Here is a 14,299-nt window from a genome sequence, read left to right on the forward strand (position 1 = left end):
GAGGAGCTGTGCCACGTAAAACTGGTAATGAAAGAAGGAGGGGATGATTGGTGTAGTGGAGGGGCTGGGCTTCTCCTGATCACATTTCTGCTGTAAAATCTGGAGGTAGTAAGTGGAATAAAGTCCCGATTTGGTTGACAAGGACTGTTAGATTGCTGTGGTCCTTGAACAAAGCAAAAAAAGATCTATTGGTAAATATTTTGGATGGATTTCAGCTTTGCATGCTAGGAGGTTTTGTTTGAGTTCCCAAATTGCATTTTCACTGCCAAGTTTTCTTCATTGCGCTGCCAAAACAGTTGCATTTGATTATCACTCGGCAAATTTAAAAGCTAAGAGGAACACATAAAAAAAAGAAAAAAGAAAAAAAGGAACAACATTCTCATTTGTGATGCTTTTCATGAGTTGCACATGGAAGGGAGTGGTTAAGATAAAGGCTCAGTTTTCAGGCCTGTGGAGATATATAAAGACTGTGACGTACCCACACAGGTTCTTCCATCTGGAGCCAGCTGTAGCCCCGGTGACGGGCACTGACATCGGACCTCTCCTTTCAGCACCTCGCAGCCGTACTGGCAGTTGGCCATGCCACAAGTGCGAGCATCTGACGGACACAAGAAAAACACAGCACATATTAACACATGCTGGTGCCACAGGAGAGTGCAAAGGTGGGGACAGATTATACCGCTCTCACTCCCAGCCACAAGTTCTTTTTTTCCTCCCTCAGAATTTTGCCCTTATCCTCCAGCCAATGTGTAAGAGCCACTTGCCTGCTTGTTCTGATATTAGCCAGGTTGACCCTGGGGTGTAGAGAACAGAGCAGCGCACACTCTGCCATTATTAGATTCCTGTGCTGCGCAGTTTGTCAGTGCTCACACCTTGCCCACGCAATTGTCCCTCACCAATTTTTATCCTTTTTCTACACTTGAAGACTCATAATCCATCTCCACCCTATCGAAGCGCCGGTGTGTAGCGCCGGCGTGCAGCACCTCTGTTGTTGAGCCATGACGGGCAGATCAAGACCCTCGAAAATAATAGGAATATAATGGAACAGCCTCTCCTGATAACTTCGGACCCTAAGAAGGAAATTAAAAGTGAGGCTCATGCTGCCGCAGCTACTTCAGCTGCCGCGGGTACCCTGGAGTACAGTTTGATGACTGAGGCAGGCCGGGCTGATTAAATGCTACAGTGATCTATTGATCAAAGCAGTAGCAAGGGAGAGAAGAAGAGCAGCAAGGTGTTTAACACCATCATGCTATTATCACACAACACCTACGATAGTTTGAGATTGCCTCAAGTGGTGAGCAATCCAAACTTTAAAGGGGAGAAAATTAATTTTCTTCTGATAAAAAGAGCTAATTAAAGTGAGGCACTGGGAGTCACACCATCCTTGAGTGGAAACGTGAGGAGAAAATGGTTATCGGGAGGGAAACAGAATTTACAGGGAGACATGTGCAGGTATCAGCTCTCATTCTGTGGAATACCTCAGGGCAACCAATAAGAACTGCACATTCACTTGAGGGTCTAAAGATTGTGGTTTTTTTTTTTTTTTTCATATTTTTCATTTTAGCCCTCTTAGGGTTCTTCACAGGGGTTCTTCAGACTGTAGAGCTGCTATAATGAAACGGATCAACATGGGGCTTTAATCAAAACAGTCTATCAAAGGATTGTGAGGCTGCTGTCAGAGGTACTCTAGGAAAATGCATTTTATAATAGAGAGCATATGTCATCAGCATTTCCTTGCGCAGGCATTCAGATGAATACATTTGCAGGGGAAGTGAAGAAAGGCTTCACAGTTACACATCCAGGCTACAAAGCGAGATTGTGAAAAAGAAACCTGAAAATATCTGCATTTCGGATAACAATACAGACTGCGTGCACAATAACAGAGACGTGTGTGTGTGTGTGTGTGTGTGTGTATGTGTGAGAGAGAGAGAGAGACACACTCACTTCCACAGGTCCCGTCAGGCATCAGCATGTAGCCGTTTAGGCAGTAGCACTTGTAACTCCCATATGTGTTCATGCACCTGTGTTTACAAGGCCTCGGCTTCAGGCCACACTCATTCAGGTCTGCAGACAGAGAGAGAGGGCATAAGTGGCCTGAAGGACAGAGAGGGAGGCACCCCCTATGCAGAGTCAGAGGGCAAGGGTGAAGAGGTCAATCACGTCAAACCTCACCCATCCATTTATGTGGGGTTTGAGGTGTCTGTCTGTCTGCATGTGTGTCATTGTGTGTATGCTGTGGAAGGGGTGAAGGGATGTCTTCAAGGAAGTGAAGTGCTGCCATGTTCTGACAGGCCCGCAACTCCCCTCTTTGATGGTTTAACAGGAAGCCAGTGTCAACTGTCAACCTGCCGATAAAAGATGCTGTTATTACCCTCTGACTCACCGTGACTTCATGAGGGTTGTAGCTGCACCATCCAGCACTCTTTAATAAACACATATAATTACACTGCTTTTATGCAGGCATAAAAGTTGAGATATCTCACCCACAACAGCCCATGAAAATCTTATTAGAAAATTATACTGTGTGAGCTGGAAGCAGGTAGGGCTCCAGGGAGAAAGGAATATGTACCGAGCTCAACACCTGTCAAATCCGTATGCAAATTCAAGCCACTATACCTTTCTCACAGCAGACACTTTGACGAGTCAAACACAGGTGTAACTAATAAGATTATTAATGTCTGCATTTCATTTATATACAGTTGGGGTCCAAAAGTCTGACACCGCTTTCCCCATTCACTTGAAAAGTGGTCTCAGATTTTTGGACCCCCCCTGTATTTTAGTCCCGGGACCCCTGTGTTGTGCCCACTGCCTCACTGGGCTGATGTAATGACATTACTAAATGGAACTGAGCTGTCATCAATGTTATTAGTTACACCTGTGCACTTCCTGCCATAACAAGTCAAAGTGTCCGCCATGTGAAAGGGTTTATTGAAGCCAAGCGAAATAAGTACATTTATACATATGCATTTACTTCTTCTTAATGTAGATTCCGATTAAATCTTATCTAACTAAAATAAGGTTAAATTAAAACTATAGCAAAGCAACCAATAAAAAGCCGTATACTGTAGCCCTATTGTCTTTTCTAATGTCACACATTTTGACACGTAATAGCAAGAAAACCACAGGTGTAACTATTAACATCAATAATGCCTGCATTCCACTCAGGTATTTCCGTCCCAGGGCCCGGGGGTTGTGCATGCTGCCTCACTGGGATGACTAACTGACACACTCCTATATTGAACAGAGCCGTCGTTAATGTTATTAGTCACACTTGTCCTTCCTGCTATAGCAAGTCAAAGCGGCCTTCATGAAAAATGCATTGAGGCATAAATAAACGTGTTTATTTCTTACTGTAGACTCCGCCGAACACCCTTTTGAAAGAATGCAGCTAAAGTAACATTCACAACATCTGAACTTATTAGCAAACTAAACATTAAAGGCTTGACAGGTCTAAAGTCCCTTTTCATGGCAGACATTTTGACAGGTACTTGCATGAAAGGCACAGGTGTAACTAATAACATTAAAAATGTCTGCATCTCCATTTAGGTGTCTCAGTTCTCAGAGCCCCGGTGTTGAGCATGTTATCTCACTGGTACACCTATATGGTGCAGAGGTATCATCGATGTTATAAGTTCAACCTACGCTTTTTTCTGCTCTGACAAGTCAAATGTCCATTGGGGGAAAGATCTCTTGGGCTTGAGTTATAGTAGTGTTCCATCTCCACCCTATCGAATTCATGTTCACTTTAGCTGCTTTTATTAAAATATATATATACATATAAAATATGTATTATTAATATTCAGCATTGAAATGGTAGAAAACATACCAAAAAGGCTTTGATTGCTCTATCTCCTTTTTTTCACAGTAGCTTTTTTTGTCACTGTAACAGGAAAAGCACAGGTACACCATTAATAAATTGATTCGTTCCATCTATGCACGCCTGTACCGGGGCCCCGTTATTGTGCATGATGGCTGACTGGCTCAGAAATGTAAAAGAGCCATCAGTAATGTTAGCAGATACACTTATGCTTCTCCTGCTTAGACAAGTCAAAAATGTCTGCTGTAAAAAAGATCTACACACATTCTACATGCACATTGCTCTTAGTAGAATATTGATCATGCTGTCATTAGTTGTGGTTGAATGTAAATAATTACTCTCATTACTGTAATTGAGAGTCGTTGCCGTGCATTTGTTAAATCTGAGTATACTAAATTCAATAATTTATTTAAGAAGAATCTTGATTCTTTTGCACCCTTTTAGAAAGGGAAGGATTATAGAGTAGCTTGGAGTTATATTGTTCTGACACAGAGATGAAGATTTTTCATTTCACTTTGTTTTTAAACTTTCTTTTCCTCCTAAAGCAATTTTTAAGATTAAGTTTTCTCATAAAGAAAAGGGTGCAACTTTTCTCGTAGAGCATCACTGAATTGAAGAGGGACTGGATGGTGAAGCATGTTAGTACTGAACCAGATGAGCTTTTTCATGGCCCCAACTCTTGCTCACAGCCATTTTCAAAAGAACATGTCTTGAGAAGGTTTCAAAATGTATTTCTACTTCTACTTTTAGTATTATTTAGTAAAGTAAGAGTAGCTTCTACTTTAGAAGGGTATTCTTAAAAGCTATCCAATTGTGGTTTGTGGTAGCCTAATTATCATGCAACCACAATAAGTGGCTCTGAGGGAAAAACATCATTTTTACAATCTGTAGGAGTTAACACTCATTATGCCAAACTCTGGTGTAAAGATTCATCATGAAACAACTGATGTTGTTAAGATGTTAAGATGTTTGTTATCAGTTATAAGTATAGCATTTAGCTTAATTCTACTGGAGGATATTCTTTCAAATTAAGTAAAGGCTGACATTATGAATGGTGGGAAATCATTTTAAAGCCGCACTTGGATTTATGGATGTCGTTGCAAAGAGTGAATGTCTGACTTAGCAAGAATCACATATTTCTTTCATATTTCACCAAAAACATTTTCTCCTGCCCCCCACTTAAATTTGGGGTCCGCTGGGAGTAACAGGCCCACGAGGTGAAAATCCTACTTGAAACTACAAAGGAATCCATCACACTGGAATGATGAAACGGCTTCCAAGAAATATAAAGAACTTAAACTGGAAACATCAATCCTCGTTTCTGGGACACAGCAGAGCCATCACAAATAGACTGCCTCTCACTGTACAGCACATGAGGGGTCATTTTCATCCAGGCCGGCTACATTGTAAATGGTGCCGTGTTTAGCTCCGTGGGCATATGCAGGGTGCATTCTTTGAGTGCCACATGCCTCCTACATTTAACAGATACCATAGATTAATATGGATGAATGACGGAGCAGATGCCGAGCTGGTACATCCATGGACCCCACCTTCTATTAATGGTAGCTTCTGGTCTACTAAAGCCATGTTGGCTGAGTCAATGGATGCGGCTGGAATTTGGACTGACCATCTGCTTGTTGAAGTGCAATCAGGCTAAAGTCATGTTCCATAACTATATATATATATATATATATATATATATATATATATATATAGCTATAAGCTATATATATATATATAGCTTTACTTTCACTGAATACAAAAGTAAGAATAACAAGGACTAGATATTGGAGAGTGTTCTACAAGACATCAATTTTCTTATTCTACTAAACATAGACAACTGTGTCAAGCAAGCTGAATGTTAATTGATTAAAGGTTGCGTTTAATATTATGATCTAAATTCAGCAGTGGATATAAACGTGATTGAGCGAATATATAAAGCCAAATTTCTGATGAAACGCTGTGCAGGTTCAATTGCAAACTTGGGGTGTGTGTGTGTTTGCCTCTTCAAGGTAAACCCAAACAATTTTCTATTTGCATGTGTTTGCAAAAAGAGGATTTCTAAGCAGGCAGTAATGCAGGTGCAATGTCGTGCCACGGTGAATCCCGAAATTGCACTGCACACACGCAGAAGGTTTTGTTGCCCAGTGCAAATTGCACTGAGACCGTGTCGCACGCACACCATATGAACACAGAAGCAACTGGGTTTTTTTTAAAAGCCTTGTTGAAAGCCTGTTGAAAAATTGATACTTTCTTTCTGAACTGATATTAATGCTTCTCGATTCTTTATCAAAACCACAAAAATATAAATTATTTATCCTGTCCTTGTCTGACATAAGGTTTTGCACTGTTCATTTTCAAAAGCCCTACAACAGTTTTCTTCTCCCACAAGATGATGTCTACGACACTCACACCTGCACACACACAGACATGCGCACACACACACACACTCAAATCCCCCCTCTTCACTTTTTTAATTAGTGTCAACCCTGTTTTCCTCCCTGGTTTTCACAGTAAACATCTGGCAGTCTCATTATTGCGATTACAGAAAACCATAGCAACAATATCCATTGTCAGTGTGGCAGAGAAACAGGTCTCCACTTGCCCATTGCTCTGAAAAACAGCTTAAAAATGTAAATGAGGGATTATTGAAATGGTCACATTCTCAGACAGAGGCAGCTCCGTGAGCATCAGCACATGCCAGACACAAGTAACAGCCACGGTCTCCTCTATGTAAAAAAAAAAAAAAAAAAGGACAGCAAGAGGACACGGCGGGACTGAAAAATTGAGAGTAAAAGATAGATATGACCACCGACTGACAGTTCGACATGGCCCCAGGACTGCAGAAGACTGTGTGATAGCAGAGGTAGAAAGCTCCTCTGGGGTGTTCACTGTAGGGTAAATGAACTGCTAAGACATATCTGAAGTGATGCAAAGTGCAGTGATTTATTGGGTCAGCTCCACTGAGGTATGCTCTGCTACATTCCCGACACGCCTCTATCACTGACAGAGAGATTAGCAGGGGTCTCTTTCTTGGGGATATGCTTGTCTCTAAAGAAGAAAACACTGGGTAGAACTCGAGGCCTGGTTTCTAACGGTACTGGAGGAGCCATTGAGTGCTGTGTCCATGTCGATGATGGTTTTAAGGGGAAAGAGGAACTCTTGAGAAAAAAGAAGGTGGCAGAGCCATAAAGAAAGAATCCTGATGTCTGTCTGGTACTGAGAAATTGTTTTTTTTTTAGGGTAGAGAGAGAAAGGAAGAGATGTAGATGTAGAGTGGTAAAGACTATGACATGCTTGGCATTCATGCTGGCATTTCAACCGAAAAGCTGTTCTTGAGTGGTGTCTCTTCTGCCAGCAGAAGACAGAAAGCACTAAGAAAATAGCTGAGAGCAACATTCACTCCTCAGTCTGCACAGTGCAGCTCCATGCATGTTGCTGAGACGTGAGCGAAGAGAAGCTGCTGGGGGGAGGTCGATCGACGAATCTCACCCTCCATCACTACTCTCGCTGGCTGATGGTCCGTGGGAAGAAAGATAGGGAGGTGACTGGCCCACACTGGTGGGGTAAAATAGTCCAGCTCTTCTTCTTTAGACAAAAGAAAATCTGTTAGAGGGGGTGGGGGGAGTGGGATTGGGGTTTTGAGGGTTTGAGATAAGATAGTAAAGGGTGGAGAATAAGTAAGAAGGACAGAGAGAGAGAGAGAGTGAGAGAGAGTGAGAGAGAGAGAGAGATAGAGAGAGAGATGTGGTGAAAATGAAAAGCACCAACCAATGGATTAGAACACCTCTGACCACACCACATTCCTGGAAAGTAAAGAGGAACATTATGCATCAAAGAGGATTACATTTGTGGGAATTGGACGTGAGCTGAGTATCAGAAAAAAAGTGAGGGTACATGGGAAAAACAGCGAAAGTAATTTTTGCGTCCCTTCTCCTCCTGCCCTTTCTTCTCTTCTGCATTCCTTTTTTGTCATGAGGGTGAAATGGGATCTCGGAGAATTACAGTATCTCACGGACTCAGAGGAGCCCTTCTCAATTTGTATCTGGAGGTTCAAAGGTAGACAGGCGTTACCATTTAAAAAGGCAATTCACTGCTTGACTACAAACACTGCGGCCTGAAGAATTTAAGCCCCTTCCCTCTCTGTCTACCCATCCATCCATCCAGCAACCTTTCCTCTGGCAGTGAGCTAACAACACCTATTGTTACGTGACAGCAAGATGACACAAACCTCTGACTGTTTTGCATGCTTCAAATCATTCAAGCGACCCCCAGCTGAGGGATACAGTCATTTGAACTGAGGCATTATGCAGGCCTACTGCACACTTGCTAACTCGGGGCTCAGGACTGAAACACTTGTTTTAGGCAAATCGGCACAGTTGATGGGTATTGGTACAAGAGGTTTTAGTGGCTAAAACAAATCTTCACTGGCAGAATCATCTGACCAGTGAGGCATTGTCTAGTAACAGCTTGCCTTTATTCCAGTACGGATGTGTGTAGGCATACAACAATTGTAAAAGCATCAAAATTGCAAGGATTCCCATTTGAACTACAAGCGGGGGTTGGACTTAGACTGTGGGCAGGCAGGTAAACAGTCCACGCAGAGAGTAAATGAGGAACAAATTGGCTCATATTCTTCTGGAATCTTCAAAAACTATACAAGTACATTAAGTAGACCTCTAACATCTGAGGAAATACAGTGCAACAGCCCTGCAATGGCCTTTGTGAAGCTCAAACTGCTCAGTTTGTTTTGACATTGTGTAAAATAAGTGTTGCTTAAACACCTACTCTGAGGCTGTATTTAGTAGTGGGGTAGTACCTCACTATTCTATTTTAGATATTGCCATTTCACATATATATGCATATGACGGACAATGCAGATGCTCGTAAAATGTTTGGACAAAAGCTTAACGTGAACTTTACCACAGGAAAGTGGAAAATTCTGCATGTTTATCTGATGGGATCTGCGACTTGTCAAGTCCGACGGGCATCAGTGTTAGTGAAATACACAACATCTGGCTTGCATACTGAAACTGTTAAAACAGACTGCGCTGTGCAGCTGTTGCTGAATTCTACTACAGCCATAGTAAGAACATAAAGGAAGTTATATTTTAAGTATTTTTTGTGATGACTCTTTAATTTAATGCGGCACAATATATTCTCTGTGATAACACAAAGAATCTGCGGTAGGTTTATGTGGCATTATTTATCACTTAGCCAGGTGCAAGAGATTTTAATGCTCACTCTCTGGTCTGTATCCATGCGAAACCTTCCTGGGTATCTCATTGCATTTTCATTGGCTCAATAATAGAGGGCAGTCCTGCAATCAAACACCTGGTATAAGGGGACATTCAAGCGGTACTACTGCCATAGTGTTTCGTATTATAATATTTTGCCCCTTCATAGACATTTGTTCAACCAGTAATTCAATTGCTTACTCATCTTTACGGGCAAAATGTGACTTTTTTATTTTTTCATTCATCATTACAATCACCACTCAAGGGAAGGTTAGAATGAGGTCTGTTCTGTCATTTCAATTTCGGTTCCTACTTCTTGCATATACACTGTAAGGTCAGGGTCAAATATTACTTCATACCCCTTTAATGACCTTGTTAGAAAACAGAAAATAGATCAAATAAACACAATTTGGAGTAATTATATGATAGTCGAGGGAAAATACACAGTATGATGACCTGCATGCAATTTTTCAAATACGTGCAGCTGTTTGACTGTTAACAGCACACAGCCAGGAACACAAACAGTGACAGAGAGAGTATCGGTTTCTAAACCAACATCTCTAAAGTATCGGCCTACACCTAGACTGAATTAAATTCATGAGAAGATTAGTGGAAGTAGCCGTAAAATTTTCTGAGACTGCTTTATCTTGACAAAGCCAAGATAAAGCAGTAGAAGGTCCAGACGTGAGCCAATATTCTAAAAACAGATATAGAAACAAACTGTATACTTACTTCAACCACAGTGCTAGACTATCATACTTGAAACGGTATTAATTATATATAGTTGGCTGACAGATAAAGGCGAAAAAGAACAATGCAGCATCTGGAGTTACTGCACCTGTATCGCTTCTGCTGTCTGAGATATTGTTCCTCCAGCAAAATCTTTTAATAGTGTCTTAACAGCAGGTCAAGTACACCTAATTAAATCCACCTGCACAGAATACTCATCTTATTAAAATGATTGAATCAGCAGGGAAAGTGTTCTGCCAAATTGTTAAAGGGATTATCCCTATAATGAGTTTATTTGTGCAGCGAGAGCGTAGTCATCTATCCTCAGCATACTGTATGACAGATACAATTCTCATCAGCAACAAGGGTGAGGCACTTTTTTCAAAAATGATTGAGATTCTGAAATTAGTGGTTGTTATTCTTGACAGCTGAGTGCCCCGTTAATTTAATGATGAAAATAATCAGATTCATTCAAATCATAACCCACTCAAGTCTTGAAGCAGCGAAAATGAAATAAGCACTAAGGTGAAATTATTTAGCGGGTGACAGGAGCTGCCACTAAAAATAGACATGTAGTCCTTGAAGAATACATTTCTCAGAGCAGTTCCAGCTGATACTGTGGAAGTTTTGAGGGGAGTATGGCTTTGATTCTGAAAGTGATGAAAGCAATACAGTGGCTGCTGTGCATGTGTTTGGTGTAAACACCCTTGTTTCCTCTGTGGTTTGTTTGGGCTCCGTACAACTGTTTTTTTCGGAGGCGTTTAACACTCTTGTTAATCAGAGTGCCCCCGGGGTCGTGCATCTGTCCACACCTTCCACTGAGCAGAGGAACGTGTGTCCATTAGTGCGTGGATTGCAAAATATCTCTTTGCCAGAGAGGTTTATAGACAGTAATTCTGCATTACAGTATTTCAATGATTGATTCCACTTCTTGCTCATTAAACATCTTATTTGGAGACATCGTCATGCCCAAAACAAATCCACAGATCATAAAGTAATTTAAAAGCTACACTGTAAAACATTTTAATGTGGTTCAGTTTAAAAATGTAAATTTTCCTGATGCCCTAGAAATGGGATAATAAAATTGAATAATTGCTTCAAATTGGGGAAGGGACTGAAAATGATAACAACATTCATTATGGTTTGCATTGTTTTCATTATTAGAAGAAGAAACACTTAGGACTTCATATATATAAAAGACACACAGCAAGTTTCTTCCATATCTTTTTTCTTCAAACTATAAAAAAGAAGGGGTCTCTGGAGAGATTTTGCTCTAAAACAAGGCATACTGGGGAATGTGCTAATATGCTAATGATGTTTCTTTAGAAACTTAATTTTAGTTTAATGAACACACAGCAGTACATTGAATAAAAAATATGTCAGAAGTCAGAATAACTCATGTTTATAACTTCTAAAGCGGTCGGAAATGGAAAACTAGGAATTTCAGTTTTAAATAATTTAAAATGACAAAATTTCTGTATGATGTTTTGCAGTGTATCAGGATTACTACTTGACCTTTAGCAGCATCGAGGTCAGACAAGCAGCTCTGGGCAACTTATTTCACTCCTCCGGTTGACTCCTCAAGATAAACGTGGGGCTCCAGAGGGACAGGGTATTGGAATGCTTCAAAACATTGGCCACCTGGCACATCAATAGTAAACCTCAAATCAATGTTTAACGAAGGCTGCATTTAAATGAGAAAATCTAATCTATGGCTTCTGAATAATTAAATTGGTTTCCATTGCATGCGCCAGCTCAAAAACAGAATCCAAGGTTATCTCTCACTAAATAGGCTGAAAGGGCAAGTCTGCCATTCAAAGCTGAGTATAAAATGGTCAGCCCTGTAAAACGTCTTGAGCTTATTGGACAAATGGGCGTTCGATGGACACTTGAAAGTACGGTTTCATCTTGAAAGGTCTCGAAATCACATTTGTCAGATAAGGCCGTCTAAATGGTTGGCAGCAAAGTCTATTGTAGTTGGATATGGGACTTGGATCCTTTTTCCTCTCCCCTTTGTTGCAGATTGAGACAAAGTAGAGCCGTCTGGCCGGGCAGACAGGAGCCACCTATAGCCCCGAAATGCAGGATGAGTCATTTAGAACATTCCGGAAAGGATTTCAACACCTCCAACCCCTCCTCCCCCGCCTCCACCTCCACCTCCCTTGTTTTCAATTACACACTAGCCTATTCCTGTCTCTGGGCGTGAATTCCGTAAGTATTTCTCAAGCTGCTTGGATGCACGTCAGCTCACAGCTAACGCTTTTCAACAATCGGTCATTGATGAAAATGCACAAAAACTCAAGCACACACACACACACACACACACACACACCAACAAACTTTTTAATAGCATTGGTTGCACTCAGCCAGGCCAGGTTATCTCAGGTCAGTAATTGAGATGTTCACAGGAGAGGATGCACTCCTGGGCTCATTCAACACGGCCCCACCACTCATTTACATTTGAGCTGAATCAGCTTTCTCTCTCCACCTCCTTCCCTTGAGATTAAAGCATCTCGCTACTGTTGGCTGGTGGAAAACAAGCTTCCGCTCGATGAGTAAGTGGCAACTTTAATGCGCTGGTGTTGGTGCGGTGAAGATCTGACCACAGTAAACAATGATTACCCTGCCATTGCTCAGGGCAGGGGTTCTCCTTCACTTATTTTTCATGTGAAAAATGTTCATGTCAGCAGGCCTGTGTGTTGCTTCAGGGGGATTTTGAGTCATGATATGCTCAGGGGGACCACATACTCTCTGACTCTACCTTTTTCTTTGTAGTTTATGTTTCAATTTCAGTGCAGAATGACAAATAAAAAGTCACATGCAACTGCAAAGTAACAGCTGTGTTTTCATTGTGTCTGCAGGTTCTAGGTAAAAGCTCACCTTGATTGCAGGTCTTGCCAGTGAAGCCGGGGCGGCACTTGCATTTATTAGGTCCCACGCAGTCTCCATGCTTACAGCTGGGCTGGCACACAGCTGTTCAGGGAGGATTCAAAGAGGAAGAAGCAGATCAGTGCAACGCCCTGGTAGACTTCTTGTACCAGATCAGGATGACAAAGCACTTAATCCTACTGCTTCTTGACTTCTACAACCCCTTGGCTGTAAATGATCTGTTTACTTCACATAACAGCAATAAGACAGCGTGATGCCTCATTCATAAGGGAAATGTGTTTGTTTGTTTCTCCTTGTGTGACAGTGTTATTATCATTGACTAATGATAATAGAGCAGCTATTTTCAGATAGCCACATTATATATTGCTTTTTTTTTTCTCATTGCTCAGCACTGACTCTTGGGAAAGTTTTATTGTGCTTACTGATATTAAATCATTTTTGACTGTATGAGATAAATGAGAAGTCTGACCTTTTAACACCAAGAAAAGTTTGTATTTTTATGGTTATAAAATGCAGCACTGATATTTACACTTCCATACGGCCAATGAGAATTTCCTAGGCGAATAATATTCCCCCCCTAGACTGAAGCTGAAAAAAAATTAGAGAACCAAAATAGTAGATTATAATTAGTGCCCCTGTGAAGAGCTGCCCTCGCACTTTGTACACTGTGTATGGATAGTGGTATTTTGAGTGTGTACAGAGACGCGGTATTTGCGGCAGCCACACAGCTTCCCTGACTCTGTGCTCTGTCTCAGTTAGCTGGAGGCTTACCCTGCTTATCTGACTGTGCTTACTGCAGCCTGCTGCTAAGCATGTCTGATACACGGAGCCTCGGCCAAGTGTTACTAATTTTCATTAAAAGCTTCATTAATTCTGTCATAATACAGTGCAATCAGAGGACTTAATTATCACTGTGGTGGAAGAGGCAGTGTGTGTGTGTGCGTGTGTTTCTGTGTGAGTGAGTGAGTGAGTGAGTGAGTGAGAGTGAGTGAGTGAGTGAGTGAGTGAGTGGTTGTGTGTGAGTGTGTGTGTGTATTTGAGAGAGAGAGCAATTCTGGTGGATAGTGCTTATCACACCAGCCAGTTTGTTGTGTACTGTATCTGGAAAGGTGTGATTGTTTACTAAGATTTACCCATGGTAATACAGCCGTAGGGTTTACTATACTGTTGTGTCAGTGATGCCTTACATATTAAAACCAAACAACCCTCTTGGTAAATGACCCCCACGAAGGAGGTTTTGTTTTTGCTGCCTCGTGTTTGTCGGTACGACCAATAGCAGGATAGTTCAAAAACTACTTAACAGATTTCAGTTAAATTGGGTGGCATGTTCATTGGGCAAAAGATGTTCAGACTGAAAATAGCACTGCATCAAAAATTGCAAGGGGGCTGTGTTGGTGTGGGTGTTGTTTTGAGTACACGTGAGAAGATGAAATATGACCCAGGAGGTCCAGTTTAATAAAATAAATACGTGATTAACATATCTATGATTTTTGAGGCTTTTCAGGGGCTAAAACACTGCACAGTGATTTACAATACTGAAAGACAGAGTCTGGAAAGCTATTCTTATTTTTTAATGTTTGCAGAGTAAAATGGTAGAATAACACAGTTCGCATTATAAAGTAATGGA

General features: G+C 41.3%; 1 protein-coding gene across 5 annotated transcripts in view; it reads right to left on the reverse strand.

Moving 5' to 3' along the window:
- The window catches only part of npnta (nephronectin a), a 50,313-nt gene that overhangs the window by 18,372 nt on the left and 17,642 nt on the right, over positions 1–14,299 (reverse strand). For 2 of the 5 annotated variants that reach the window (XM_040145034.1, XM_040145032.1), the window contains 4 exons: positions 12,664–12,756; positions 7,310–7,405; positions 1,945–2,064; positions 479–598 (listed from right to left, as the gene is read on the reverse strand). In XM_040145034.1, the coding sequence (XP_040000968.1) occupies positions 479–598; positions 1,945–2,064; positions 7,310–7,405; positions 12,664–12,756 (429 nt within the window). The remainder of the gene's footprint in view (positions 1–478; positions 599–1,944; positions 2,065–7,309; positions 7,406–12,663; positions 12,757–14,299) is intronic. The other 3 variants (XM_040145036.1, XM_040145035.1, XM_040145033.1) reach the window with 2 other exon arrangements.

This window comes from Xiphias gladius, chromosome 15, assembly GCF_016859285.1.
Source record: "Xiphias gladius isolate SHS-SW01 ecotype Sanya breed wild chromosome 15, ASM1685928v1, whole genome shotgun sequence".
NCBI lineage: Eukaryota > Metazoa > Chordata > Actinopteri > Istiophoriformes > Xiphiidae > Xiphias > Xiphias gladius.